This window comes from Pongo abelii, chromosome 19 (assembly GCF_028885655.2).
Source record: "Pongo abelii isolate AG06213 chromosome 19, NHGRI_mPonAbe1-v2.0_pri, whole genome shotgun sequence".
In the NCBI taxonomy this organism is placed as follows: domain Eukaryota; kingdom Metazoa; phylum Chordata; class Mammalia; order Primates; family Hominidae; genus Pongo; species Pongo abelii.
In genome coordinates, this window is record NC_072004.2 from 83,278,674 (window position 1) to 83,292,889 (window position 14,216).

Genomic DNA, 14,216 nt, shown 5'->3' on the forward strand with positions numbered 1-14,216 from the left:
GCTTGAAAGGTAAGAAATATGCTTCTAAATAAATAAATGCTCAACTATAAATCATAAAACTGGAAGACATTTTGATCTGGATGTTCATGAAAGTACTACATACATTGAAATTTGTCAGATGCAATTAAAGATTTCCTAGGAGAAGTTGCTAGCTTTTAGTGCTTATATTAGAAAAGAAAAACTGCGAATTAATTAGCTAGGGGTACATCTCAAGGAACCAACCTAAAGAAAGAAAATATTAAAGATGAGCAAATATGATGAAATAGAAAACAAATATACCTTTAGATCCCATTATGTTTTATAAGTCTCTGATAAGATTATCAAGGGGGGAAAAATAATACAGCACAAATAACCAATATCAAGAATAAAAAAAGAGGCTGGGCACGGTGGCTCATGCCTGTAATCCCAGCACTTTGGGAGGCCAAGGTGGGCAGTCGCCTGAGGTCGGGAATTCGAGACCAGCCTGACTAACGTGGAGAAACCCTTTCTCTACTAAAAAAAAAAAAAAAAAAAGCGAAATTAACCAGGCATGGTGGCACATGCCTGTAATCCCAGCTACTCGGGAGGCTGAGGCATGAGAATCGCTTGAACCCGGGAGGCGGAGGTTGCGGTGAGCCGAGATTGTGCCGTTGCACTCCAGCCTAGGCAACAAGAGTGAAACTCTGTCTCAAAAAAAAAAAAAAAGAGTAAAGAAAGAGACATACTAACCAATATTTCTGATTCTCTTTTACTAGAACTTGGAATTTTAAAGCCTTCACAGGGTCACTAACACAGTATTCAGGTTTCCTACATCCACAAAGGGGTCCACCTAGAAAGAGTGGACCAAGATGGTGGAATAAAAGTCCCCAACTCATCGTGCCCCACCTTCCATCCCCACCGCCACAGACAGGGACCCACCGAGCTCCTTTTGGGTGGGGGGAAGGGTTGGGGAGGACGCCACACTGATCTTAGTCCTTAGTAGGGCAGAAGCCACACTCTTAGGCAGGAAAAGGATTTCTGGTTGTTTATCACTGCACCTGTCATCAAGGTGATGGCAGGACCAGATGATTTCATAAGGTATTTCTTAAATTTCAAGAACCAGATAGTTCTATGTAAACTTTTCTACCAGAATAGAAAAAGGAAATTTTATAGATTATTGTTTTTGTTAGTGTGAAACTGTTAGGAAACTTGATAAATAGACAAATAGAAAATTATGGCCCTGTTTTCTTTATTAATATTTATTAATAATTAATAGCAAATAGGTGTATCTATAAGAAATCTGAAAATATTGGTATGCAGATACATTCAGGAGTAAATTTAAAGAATAAGAAACCATGGCTAAATTGGCTTCACTTTAGACACCAATCTCCAATACTAGGAGATTACTAATACCATGCTATTTTAAGAAGTCAAAGAAAGGCTGGATGCGGTGGCTCACACTTGTAATCCCAGCACTTTGGGAGGCCAAGGCGAGTGGATCACTTGAGCCCAGGAGTTTAAGACCAGCCTGGCCAACGTGGTGAAACCCCATCTCTACTAAAAATTAGCCAGGCATGGTGTTGCATGCCTTTAGTCCCAGCTACTAGGAGGCTGAGGCAGGAGAATCACTTGAACCCGGGAGGCAGAGGTTGCAATGAGCTGAGATCGCACCACTGCACTCCATCCTGAGCAACAGAGCAAGATGCTGTCTCAAAAAGAAAAAAGTTGAAGAAAAGAAACCTTTTGATCATCTTATTGGATGCCAAGAAGGTATTTTATCTAAGTTCATTATTGTTTATTGGGTTTTTTTATTTTTAATTTTTTTACATTTTTAATTTTTTTGTAGAAATGGGGTCTCCCTATGTTACTCAGACTGATCTTGAATCTCTGACCTCAAGTGATCCTCCCACGTTGGCCTCCCAAAGTGCTGGGATTACAGGTGTGAGCCGCTGCACCTGGCCTATTTTTTCTTTTTTCTTTTTTTTTTTTAAACTCTTAGATAAATACGAGTATATGAAGTCTTTTTTTTTTTTTTTTTTTTGAAGATGTATTGCAAACCAAATTATTATGCCTTTTGGTGAAACCCTTGAAGCATTCCCAATAACATTCAGATGGAACAAAAAAGATACCCACTATTGGCTGCGTGAGGTGGCTCTCCCACCTGTAATCCCAGCACTTTGGGCAACCACGGCAGGAGAATTGCTTGAGGCCAGGAGCTGGAGGCTGCAGTGAGCCATAATTGCGCCACTGCACTCCAGCATGGGCAACAGAGTGATACCCTGTCTCAAAAAAAAAAACAACAACAACAACAAAAATTTTCTAAAAGTACCAGGAAATGCAGTTTGCCAAGAGAGATAAAACTTATAAATATTGTCAAGATACAGACACAATTATTATATGCAGTTGATCTAATTAATTAACCATGTAATTTTGTTCCACGCTGAACTCCACCAAAACTGTGGCCAAACTTTTGTAAAATTACAGACCCATAGGGACAAGGGGAACAACAGAAAATACACCACCTATAAAATTGCTGAAGCAATAATGCAGGTAGACAAATGGCCCCCTACCCACGAAGGCCAAATCCCAAATCAGTGGGAGAAAACAGTCCTTAAAAGAGCCAAAAGCAGGAAGTACAGAGCCAGCCGCTTTGGATGCTTCGCTGTAGTAGACCTGTTTTATGCTGCAGTCACGCCAGATACCTTGATTGTGGTGAGCCCTGTATCTTCTAGGGTTTGCTCATGATCTCGCCCACTGATTTCACCAAAAGAGGTCTGTAAACTTTCCTGAAAGCTGAAGCCAGACTGTGACCTAGAGACAAGTTTATATTTTCCTGGCAACCTTTTTTGATAGTAACAATACTGCTCTATGCAGGTAGTTTTATACTTGATGCTGAGTTTTCTTTTTTTTTTTTTTTTGAGACAGAGTCTTGCTCTGTCGCTCAGGCTGGAGTGCAGTGGTGCAATCTCAGCTTACTGCAACCTCCACCTCCCGGGTTCGAGTGATTCTCCTGCCTCAGCCTCCTAAATAGCTGGGATTATAGGCATGTGCCACCACGACCAGCTAATTTTTGTATTTTTAGTAGAGATGGGGTTTCACTGTGTTGGCCAGGCTGGTCTCCAACTCCCAACCTCATGATCTGCCCACCTTGGCTTCCCAAAGTGCTGGGATTACAAGCGTGAGCCACCGCGCCCGGCCTATGCTGAGTTTTCAAAAGGCAAACTTTATACTGTTTAGGATGCACACACATAGGTTCTAAAAGTATAAGGAAAAACAAGGGAATGTTTAGCACAAAAGTATTGATTGCCAGGGAGTTGGACACACAAGCATCTGATGTATTGGTTGTAGATAAAGTTCTGTTTCTTAACCTGGTTGCATTTTACATATTTTTGAAAATTTTAATGAAGCAAAAGATTCCAGGAACAACAACAACAAAAACCTACAACACCTAGGAATAATTGTGTGTGTGTGTGCATAAGTGTGTCTGTGTGTTTTGAGACAGAGTCTCGCTCTGTCGCCCAGGCTGGAGGGCAGTGGCGCAATCTCGGCTCACTGCAACCTCCACTTCCCGGGTTCAAGCAGTTCTACTGCCTCAGCCTCCTGAGTAGCTGGGATTACAGACAAGTGCCACAATGCCCGGCTACTTTTCGTGTTTTTAGTAGAGATGGGGTTTTGTCGTGTTGGCCAGGCTGGTCTGGAACTCCTGTCCTCAAGTGATCCACCCTCCATGGCCTCCCAAAGTGCCGGGATTACAGGCGTGAGCCACCGTGTTCGGCCAAATGTAACAAGAAATAGTCAAGGCCTGTGTAAAGCAATCTTTAGGCCAGGTGTGGTGGCACACGCCTGTAATCCCAGCACTTTGGGAGGTGAGGCGGGAGGATCACTTGAGCCCAGGAGTTCAAGACCAGCCTGGGCAACATAGGGAGACCTTGTCTCTACCAAAAATAATAATTAATTAATTAATTAATTAAAAAGTTAAGCAATCTTTAAAGCTTAACTAAAGACATGAAGAATACTTTGGGAATAAGATTTTCCATCCTGGAGCAGGGGAGGTTTGACCAAAATGATACTAATATTTGATCTAGAAAAGTTAATGTGCAACAAACTGCGCACAGTAGCTCACGCCTATAATCCCAACACTTGGAGAGGTTGAGGAGGGAGGATCACCTGAAGTGAGAAGTTTGAGACCAGCCTGGGCAACATAGCAAGGCTCTGTCCCTACAAAAAAATTAAAATTGGCCAGGCATGGTCTTGCGTGCCTGTAATGCCAGCTACTTGGGAGACTGAGCCCAGAAGTTGGAGGAGGATTGCTTGAGCCCAGGAGTTTGAGGCTGCAGTGAGCTATGATTGCGCCACTGCACTGCATCCTGGGCAACGGAGTGACAACCTGTCTTTAAAAAAAAAAAAAAAAAAAAAAAAGTTATTGTGTAAGAATAGCCAAAAGGGGAAAAAATAGATGTTAGTGAAAAAGGTACTAGATATTAAAGCACATTTTGAAGCTTCAGTAATTTGTTCTACAGAAGAAGCAAATCAGTAGATAAAATACAGAATCCAAAAATAGACCTAAGCATGGGGATTTAGCTGTAGTAGCATTGCACATCACAAAGGGAAAGCATGTTTGGGAAAATATCACTTAGATCTCTGCCTTAGCAAAAAAACATTTAGATTGATGACGAATTATTTTAAAAAAACCCAGAACCCTAAAAACAAAAGAAAACTTCAATAAGAAAGCATGAATTAATTTCTGTTTTTGTTGTGATACTTTCTTTTTAAACAGATAAAAAATCCAGATGCCATAGAGGAAAAAAGTGGATACATGTATTTAAAATTCTGAGTGGAAAAATGTTACTGTAATCAAACTCAAAAGACAGATGACAAACCGAGGAAAAATATTTGTACCACAAATGGAAAATTTTCTTAATTGACAAAGACCTTTTATAAATGAGAAGTACTAATAGTCTAATACAAACAAGACAAAGGATTTGAATAGGCATTTTGCAGAAAAATAAATATGAAAGGCCAGTAGACATAAAAAATGATTACTTCTCTCATAATTAAAAACAATGGGATAGCATTTTTTACCTCTGAGTTTAACTAACAGTTTAGAAGTTCAATACTAACTCAGCATGAGTTAAGGTGTAGGAACGCAGGGTGGCTTTATGATTGCACTGTTCTGAAGAGCAGTTTGACCCTATATCTGTCAGCATTTTCAGTGCAAGAACTTTTGGACCCAGCCATCCCACCACTGGAGGTTAGAGAGGGGTACTCCCCAGATTTACCAAGAAAGACATAAAATATTGTTTGTTACAGCTATGGCTGTGATAGCAAAACACCACAAAACCCTGAGCACCAGTGGAGTTGAAGTTCAGTTCATTCTCTTGGTTGGACTTCGTTGGCCAAGGAGAAGTAGAAAGAAAATCTGCCACTGGCACACCCACCAGCATGCTACTGTGGGATAGGTAGCATCACACCCACCAGCATGCTACTGTGGGATGGGTAGCATCACACCCACCAGCATGCTACTGTGGGATGGGTAGCATCACACCCACCAGCATGCTACTGTGGGATGGGTAGCATCACACCCACCAGCATGCTACTGTGGGATAGGTAGCATCAGAGATTAGCCATAAGACTGCCTAACTGGCCTTGCTTCCTCCACAAAGAGAAGCCTTTGTATTTGGTGATAAAAGGGACCTCTTTGCCTTGTGGACACCAAGAACACAACTGAGCACCTTGCCCAGCTTTGAGCTCCTAGGGTGTCACTGCGCTAGAGTCCTTCAGACAGTGCTCCATTCCTGGCCTCTCTCAGCGAAAATGGCCCAGTTGCCATGCTGGACCTGGCCTTTCAGAGGTGTATAGAAGCCAAGCCCTCAAAATCTCCATGAGAAATCCTACACAGTCCTCCTGGCATAGTCACCCGGCCTTACTCCTGTAGCCTGAGACTGTCAGGTTATCCACCGTATTGTGCCTGCAGAGCTTGTCCTTCTCCTTAGTTCCAAGCGTGTTGGCAGAGGGATGGAATTTGAGTACATTAGCTCCCAGTGAGGATCCGCTCCCTTTCCCCTCCTCCCATCAGCTTATGAGAGACTGTGAAGAGCCTATGGAGAATGTTTGCTACACCAGTTGAGTGCAGTTAATAGGCATGAGCTGTCAGCCTGGGGGAGACTGTATTCTGGGAACCTACAATCACAGGGACACAAAGCCTTCGTAAAAGTTGGGAGGGAGAGAAGAAGCAGGGAGGGTGATGGGGAGTTTTTGGTGGGGGGGAGAGGGGATAAAAAGACTGAAATCCCCTCCCACATCTTTTCGGCATCACTACCCCAAGTTAACAAAAGGTCTCTATTCTTTCCGCAGAGCTGTGCATGAGAAATTGGCTGCATCTGGTTAGGGTGTGATAAAAGCAGTTCTTCTGCCACTAGCGCTCTTGGAGACAAGAGCTCCTTTCTTTGTAGGTTTTGCTTCGTGTCTCTCTGAGAAATATTCTGATTCATAAAAATCTAGTCTAATCCCCTAAATGTAGAGCCTCACCATAGGCCTGGTCTTTGCTGGTAGGTGCAGTGATTTCCTTTCCTGCCTGAGAAGGAGTTGTGGCCGATGCCTGTGTCTCATGATTTAGGTCAATATGGGCCAACCTTCCTCATCCTTCCTCTCTTTCTCTCTCGAAAGATGGGGCCCCATGGGCCCCTTTCTCTGCGGATGTAAGAAACCTGATTTCTGTTAATAGATCCTGTGAGTGCTTTAAAATCCCCAGTCCTTGTGAGAATCAGAAATACCGGTTGATAAAATAAATGTTTTTGTATTCTTTGGTCTTTGTTTTTTGGAAGGAAAAAACTCTGGAAACAAAGTATTCTTTAACAGTGACCTGGTTTAATAAATTATGGTGTATCCATGCAATGGTGTATTTTTTAATTCCTTAAAAAATCTGTATATTTTGATAAGGAAAGGTCTTCTGGTGTGATTATCCATTGATTAAAAACTGTGGTTGTGTGTGCACTAAAAAGTACATATGTGTGAATATGTAATGGACTATGTAAAGAGATACATAAATGTTGGTATATACCATATATACGTGAAATGTTTTAGAAATAAATAATAATTATTTCTTATGGGGAGGCATGGAAAGGATAGCATTTCTTGTTTTTGCCTTTTTGTACTCTTTATCTTTTCTTATTAAGGAATTGTACAACTACAACTAAGTTTTGTCAGTTGGGGTTGTCTGGTTTGTAGGATTATAACTAAGTCTGCTTTGTCTTCCTGATTTTTCAGTATTGCATTTTTATCTTTTGTGTTTATTTTTCCAAGTTAACATTGTCTTTCTATGCATGAATTCTTAGGTTACACCGGATGACATCAATTGAAAGAGAAGAAAAGGAGAAAGTCAAAAAAAAAGAGAAAAAACAGGAAGAAGAAGAAACGATGCAGCAAGCGACATGGGTAAAATACACATTTCCAGTTAAGCATCAGGTAATTTTTAAAACAACCCTTTAAAATAGTGTTAGCCATTTCTGAGACTTTTGTTCTGAAACTTTGAATACTTAACTAATTTTATTTTATTTTTGACATAGTCTTTGTATTTTATTTATTTATTTATTTTGAGACAGAGTGTCGCTCTGTTGCCCAGATTGGAGTGCAGTGGCACAATCTTGGCTCACTACAGCCTCCGCCTCCTGGGTTCAAACGATTCTCCTGCCTCAGCCTCCCAAGTATCTGGGATTATAGGCGTGCACCACCACGCCCGGCTAATTTTTGTATTTTTAGTAGACATGGGGTTTCACCATGTTAGCCAGGTGAGTCTTGAACTCCTGACCTCAGGTGATCCGCCTGACTTGGCCTCCCAAAGTGCTGGGATTACAGGCATGAGCCACTGCTCCTGGCCTACTTTTGACATAGTCTTTTAATTAATATGTTAGGGATAAAGTACATCTTCCTGGCAAATTTACAAAGCATCGGTTTATCTTAGAATATTGGAGGCTTACAAGGCCAATTTGTTGAAATTGTTATAAAACTGTAAAATTGTGTTAAATTTTACATGCTAAAAAGGAGTATTACTTCATTAATCTTTGATTCCCAGTGAAAGCTAAATTGATTAGTAAATTTTTTTTGTCCCCACTTGGAAAAACCTGGGGATGATTAGTAAATTTCGTTTGCCTGACTTTGAAACTTGTTTGGTAAAAATGCATGAAACCACATGTGGTTTATAAGCATTGTTATTCTTATTGTTTAATCAAAATGTTTTCATTTACACCAGGTTTGGAAACAAAAAGGTGAAGAGTACAGAGTGACAGGATATGGTGGTTGGAGCTGGATTAGTAAAACTCATGTTTATAGGTTTGTTCCTAAATTGCCAGGCAATACTAATGTGAATTACAGAAAGTCGTTAGAAGGAAGTAAGTAATTAAAATTACATGTCCTGCATAATCGTTTCTGCTTTATATTTCTTATAAATTTGTAGTATATTGACTATATTTTAGATAAAAACATTTTTCTGAAATTTTTATTAGTACTGCAGAATTACTAGTTTAGTTTACTAAAACCCTAAAACTTTAAAAATTACCTTTATTCACAGGAATTTGATGTCTCAGATTTCCATAAGATTGTAGAATGGAACTTGTTTTTTAGAAGAGGCCTTAGCCGCCTGATTATCATTTTTCAAAATCTTAAATTCAGGCCAGGCAGCCAGGCGGGGTGGTTCACGCCTGTAATCCCAGCACTTTGGGAGGCCATGGAGGGTGGATCACTTGAGGTCAGGAGTTCTAGACTACCCTGGCTAACATGGTGAAACCCTGTCTCTACTAAAAGTACAAAATTTGCTGGGTGTACTGGCACACGCCTGTGATCCCAGCTACTGAGGAGGCTGAGGCAGGAGAATGGCTTAAACCCAGGAGGCAGAGGTTGCAGTGAGCCAAGATTGCACCACTGCACTCCAGCCTAGGTGACAGAGCAAGACTCTGTCTCAAAAAAAAAAAAAAAAAATTCAGGCCAGCCACAGTGGCTTACACCTATAATCCCAGTGCTTTGGGAGGCTGAGGCAGGAGGATCACTTGAGGCCAGGAGTTCAAGGCCAGCCTGGGCAACATAGCAAGACCCCATCTCTACAAAAAAGTTTTAAAAATTAGCCAGGTGTAGTGCCACATGGCTGGGGTCCCAGCTACTTGGGGGTCTGAGGCAGGAGGATTGCTTGAGGCCAGGAGTTTGAGGCTGCAGTGAGCTATAATTGTGCTGTTGCACTCGAGCCTGAATGACAGAGCGAGACTCAGTCTCTTAAAAAAAAAAATCTTAATTCAGTACTAATTCACTTCTTGAGGAGTCATGTATCTAGTAACCTTAGCATTGCTGCAAGTAAGAGAAAACCAGAAAGGAAGTGATAGAGGCTTCCAAAACACTGTCACATAAATGAGGTTTTTTCAATGAGAACATTTGGACACAGGATGGGGAACATCACACACCGGGGCCTGTCGTGGGGTGGGGGGAGGTTGGGGTATAGCATTAGGAGATATACCTAATGTAAATGTAGAGTTAATGGGTGCAGCACACTAACATGGCACATGTATACATATGTCACAAACCTGCATGTTGTGCACGCGTACCCTAGAACTAAAGTATAATTTAAAAAAATAAATAAATAAATGAGGTTTTTTCGGGGGGGGGGGGTTGTTTTTGTTTTTTTGAAATGGAGTCTTGCTCTGTCACCAGGCTGGAGTGCAGTGGCGTATCTCGGCTCACTGCAACCTCCACCTCCTGGGTTCAAGCAGTTCTCCTGCCTCAGCCTCCCGAGTAGCTGGGACTACAGGTGCACACCACCATGCCCAGTTAATTTTTGTATTTTTTATAGAGACAGAGTTTCACCATGTTGGCCAGGATGGTCTCAATCTCTTGACTTTGCAATCTGCCCACCTCGGCCTCCCAAAGTGCTGGGATTACAGGTGTGACCACTGCGCCTGGCCTATAAATAAGCTATTAATTGAGTTTTTACAACTGGCTAATGAGCTTTAGTATTTAGAATCACAGAACTCTACAGAGATGAACTGCTCTTTTAAAAGATCATGTGTTTTTAAACTCATGTTCAATGAGCTGATTATTTCGTGAGGGTGCTAGGTGACATAGTGAAGACCACATATACACAGAGTGATAGAACGCTGGCAGGACCCAAGCCCTTTTCTGTGATTCTTTTCTTACCTCACCACTATCTTGCTCTTGACAGGATTACGGTTTCTTTGCACCGTCTTCCCTTCCTTCAGCCAGACCTTTCTGGAAGAAATCATTCATTTAAATTAAAAATAGATATATTTTTTATATCTATTTTCTCACACCAGTATCTTGCTCACAACAGAATTATGATTTCTTTGCACTCTCTTCCCTTCAGCCAGACCTTTCTGGAAGAAATCATTCATTTAAATAAAAAATAGATATACCTTGCTAGGTCCTTGGGATATTTAGGTTCAAGTGAAGAAGAAGGTAAAGAATAGGAAAATGCCTTTAAGGCCAGGTACCGTGGCTCACACCTGTGATGGGATGCCAAGGCAGGGGAGGATCAATTGAGCCCAGGAGTTCAAGAAACAGCCTGGGTGACATGGCAAATCCCCATCTCTACAAAAAATGCAAAAATTAGCCGGGCATATTAGTACACACCTGTATTCCCAGTTATTCAAGAGGCTGATGAGGGAGGATCGCTTGAGCCCAGAGTTCAAGGCTCCAGTGAGCCGAGATCAACCCACTGTGCTCCAGCCTGGGTGACAGAGCAAGACCCTGTCTCCAAAAAAAAAAAAAAAAAAAGCCTTTAAGGCCCAAGAATATTCATCTAGACAGTAGTTCTGTTTTGGGAGGCTTGATTTTTTTTTGTAATTATTATGGGAAATTTAAAACTACACAAATACGAAGAGAATAATGAACTCATTCAGCTTCAACAATTATCAAAGTTTATCACTTCTTTTTTTTTTTTTTTTTTTTTGAGATGGAGTTTTGCTCTGTCACCCAGGCTAGAGTGCAGTGGCATGGTCTCAGCTCACTGCAACCTCCACTTCCCGGGTTGAAGCAATTCTCTTGCCTCAGCCTCCCAAATAGCTGGGATTACAAGTGCCCGCCACCACGCCCAGCTAATTTTTGTATTTTTAATAGAGACAGCGTTTCGCCATGTTGGCCAGGCTGATCTCGAACTCCTGACTTCAAGTGATCTGCCTGCCTCGGCCTCCCAAAGTGCTGGGATTACAGGTGTGAGTCACTGCTCCCAGCCAAATTTTATCACACTTTGTTCAGTTGTCACTGACCACTTTTTTTAATCCTGCAGTGTTTTAAAACAAATCCCAGAAATCACGTTTCACCAGAAGTTCAATATGTATCTCTATGTAGACATTTTTCCATAACCGTCATGTCATTATCACACTCAACAAATTAACTGTAATTAACAAATGAATCATCTGATTCTCAGTCCATTTTCCACTTACCCTCGTTGTCTTAGAGATACTTTTTTACTGTAAGCAGTAAACAAGGCCACAGATTGCCTATGATTATTTTTCTTCAGTCTTTTATTCTGTTATATAAACTTCAAGGAGGCCAAGAACCATCGAAATAGATTACAAAAGTTTATATACATAACTTTTTTCCTTGGTAGAGGATCATAGCATTTATCCATTTCTAATAGGGTTCTGTGACACAAACTATGTTAGAAACCACTGATATGGACTTTCTGGAATGATCGAACAGGTTGTGATAATCCTTCATACACGAGTTTTCTTTCATTTTTGTGTGTGTGTGACAGTCTCGCTCTGTCAGCCAGGCTGGAGTGCAGTGGCACCATCTCAGCTCGCTGCAAACTCCACCTCCCAGGTTGAAGGAATTCTGCTTCAGCCTCCCAAGTAGCTGAGACTACAGGCTCGTACCACCGTGACTGGCTAATTTTTGTATTTTTAGTAGAGATGGGGTTTCACCTTGTTGGGCTGGTGTTGAACTCCTGGGCTCAAGTGATCTGCCTGCCTCAGCCTCCCAAAGTGCTGGGGTTACAGGCATGAGCCACCACACTCACCCAAATTTTATCACATTTGTTTCAGTTGTCACTGACCACTTTTTTTTTTTGAGATGGAGTCTCACTCTGTCACCCAGGCTGGAGTGCAGTGGTACGATCTCAGTTCACTGCAACCTCCAGCTCCCAGATTCCAGCGATTCTCCTGCCTCAGACTCCTAAGTAGGGATCACAGTTGCTCACCACCATGCCTGGCTAATTTTTGTATTTTTAATAGAGGCGGGGTTTCACCATGTTGGCTAGGCTGGTCTTGAACTCCTTGTCCTCAAGTGATCCGCCCACCTTGGCGTCGAAAATTGCTAAGATTACAGACATGAGCCACCACACCCATCCAAATTTTATCACTCTTGTTTCAGTTGTCACTGACCACTTTTTTTTTTTTTTTTTTTTTTTTTTTTTGACGTGGAGTCTCGCTCTGTCGCCCAGGCTGGAGTGCAGTGGCGTGACCTCAGCTCACTGCAACCTCCGCCTCCTGGGTTCAAGCAATTCTCCTGCCTCAGCCTCCTGAGTAGCTGAGATCACAGGTGTGCACCACCACACCCAGATAATTTTTGTATTTTTAGTAGAGATGGGGTTTCACCATGTTAGCCAGGCTGGTCTCAAACTCCTGACCTCAGGTGATCCACCCACCTCGGCCCCTCAAACTGCTGGGATTACAGGCATGAGCCACCGCACCGGCCTGTAGTATTAATGTTTATCTTGTAGCTGACTATGTTACTGAATCACAGTTTTGTTTTGTTTTTTTATTTTTGGACACAGAGCCTCACTCTGTCACCCAGGCGGGAGTGCAGTGGGTCCACTTTTTTTTTTTTTTTTTATCCTGCAGTGTTTTAAAACAAATTTCGTAAATCATGTTTCACCAAAAATGTTCACAAAGTTTTCTGAAATGTCTAAAGGCATTCCTTCTATGTTTTAGGTCAGCCAGGCATTCCTTCTATGTTTTAGATCAGCCAGGCATATAGGATTATATGGTACCTATACTCAATGAGACCTTTGTCCTTTTTTTTTCTTTTCTTTTCTTTTTTTTTAATGAAAAAATGAAACATAACTTGCTGGAAATTACTTGTTTATTTTCACTAAACTTGACATATTAAAGTGTTAATACTCTGGAAATAACGTTAATTATCCTATACGTGGTTCTTTTTAGCCAAAAATAATATGGATGAAAATATGGATGAGTCAGATAAAAGAAAATGTTCACGAAGTCCAAAAAAAATAAAAATAGAGCCTGATTCTGAAAAAGATGAGGTAAAAGATTCAGATGCTGCAAAAGGAGCAGACCAAAATGAAATGGATATCTCAAAGATTACTGAGAAGAAGGACCAAGGTAAGGGGAGTCAGCTGTGGAGGGCAGCCTGGGGGTGATAAGAATGCACTGGATCAGGGTCCCACCACAGGAAAGGTACTGCGTTGTGTTTTCTTGATAATAGCTTTATCAAAACGTAATTGATATCCCATACAATTCACCCAATTAAAGTGTAAATTCAGTGGCTTTTAGTATATTCACAAAGTTCAACCATTATTACCTCAATCTTACCACGTTTTCATAACCTTGAAAAGAAGCTTCGTTCATACCCATTAGCAGTTACTTCCCAACCCCTCCCCAAAGTGCCACCAGCTTAGTGGTCTACTTTCTGTCTCTCTGGATTTGCCTATTTTGGACAGTCCATAGAAATGGAATCAGACAATATGTGGTTCTTTGTGGCTGGCTTCATCTTTGTAGCATGTTTTTAAGGTTCATCCATGTTGTAGCATGTATCAGTACTTTCTTTCTTTTTGTTTCTGAATAAAACTCTATATGGATATGCCACATTTTGTTATCCATTCATCAGTTGATGGACATTGGGCTGTTTCCTCTTTTGGCTGTTATGAATAATGCTGCTATGAACAGTCATGCAGAAGTTTTTTGTGGCCATGCATTTTCACTTCTCTTGGAGATATACCTAGGAATGGAATTACTGGATCATATGGTAACTCTGTTTAACCTTTTGAGGAACCACATTGTCTTTTGTAACAAGTCGTTTTTTAAAAAAACTAGATAAGCTAGATAATGCATGTGGCTAGAGATACTTTAAAAAATATTTTTGGCTGGGCGTGGTGGCTCATGCCTGTAATCTCAGCACTTTGGGAGGCTGAGGTGGGCGGATCACCTGAGGTCAGGAGTTCAAGACCAGCCTGGCCAACATCGCGAAACCCTGTCTCTACTGAAAATTCAAAAATTAGCCAGGCATGGTGGCACATG

At 41.4% G+C, this 14,216-nt stretch overlaps 1 protein-coding gene across 25 annotated transcripts in view; it reads left to right on the forward strand.

Annotated features, from left to right (window-relative positions):
• BPTF (bromodomain PHD finger transcription factor) overlaps positions 1-14,216 on the forward strand; it is a 158,792-nt gene that overhangs the window by 71,093 nt on the left and 73,483 nt on the right. For all 25 annotated transcript variants that reach the window (XM_063718911.1, XM_063718899.1, XM_063718896.1 and 22 more), the window contains 3 exons: positions 7,293-7,422; positions 8,207-8,345; positions 13,122-13,301. In XM_063718911.1, coding sequence (XP_063574981.1) covers positions 7,293-7,422; positions 8,207-8,345; positions 13,122-13,301 — 449 coding nt within the window. The remainder of the gene's footprint in view (positions 1-7,292; positions 7,423-8,206; positions 8,346-13,121; positions 13,302-14,216) is intronic.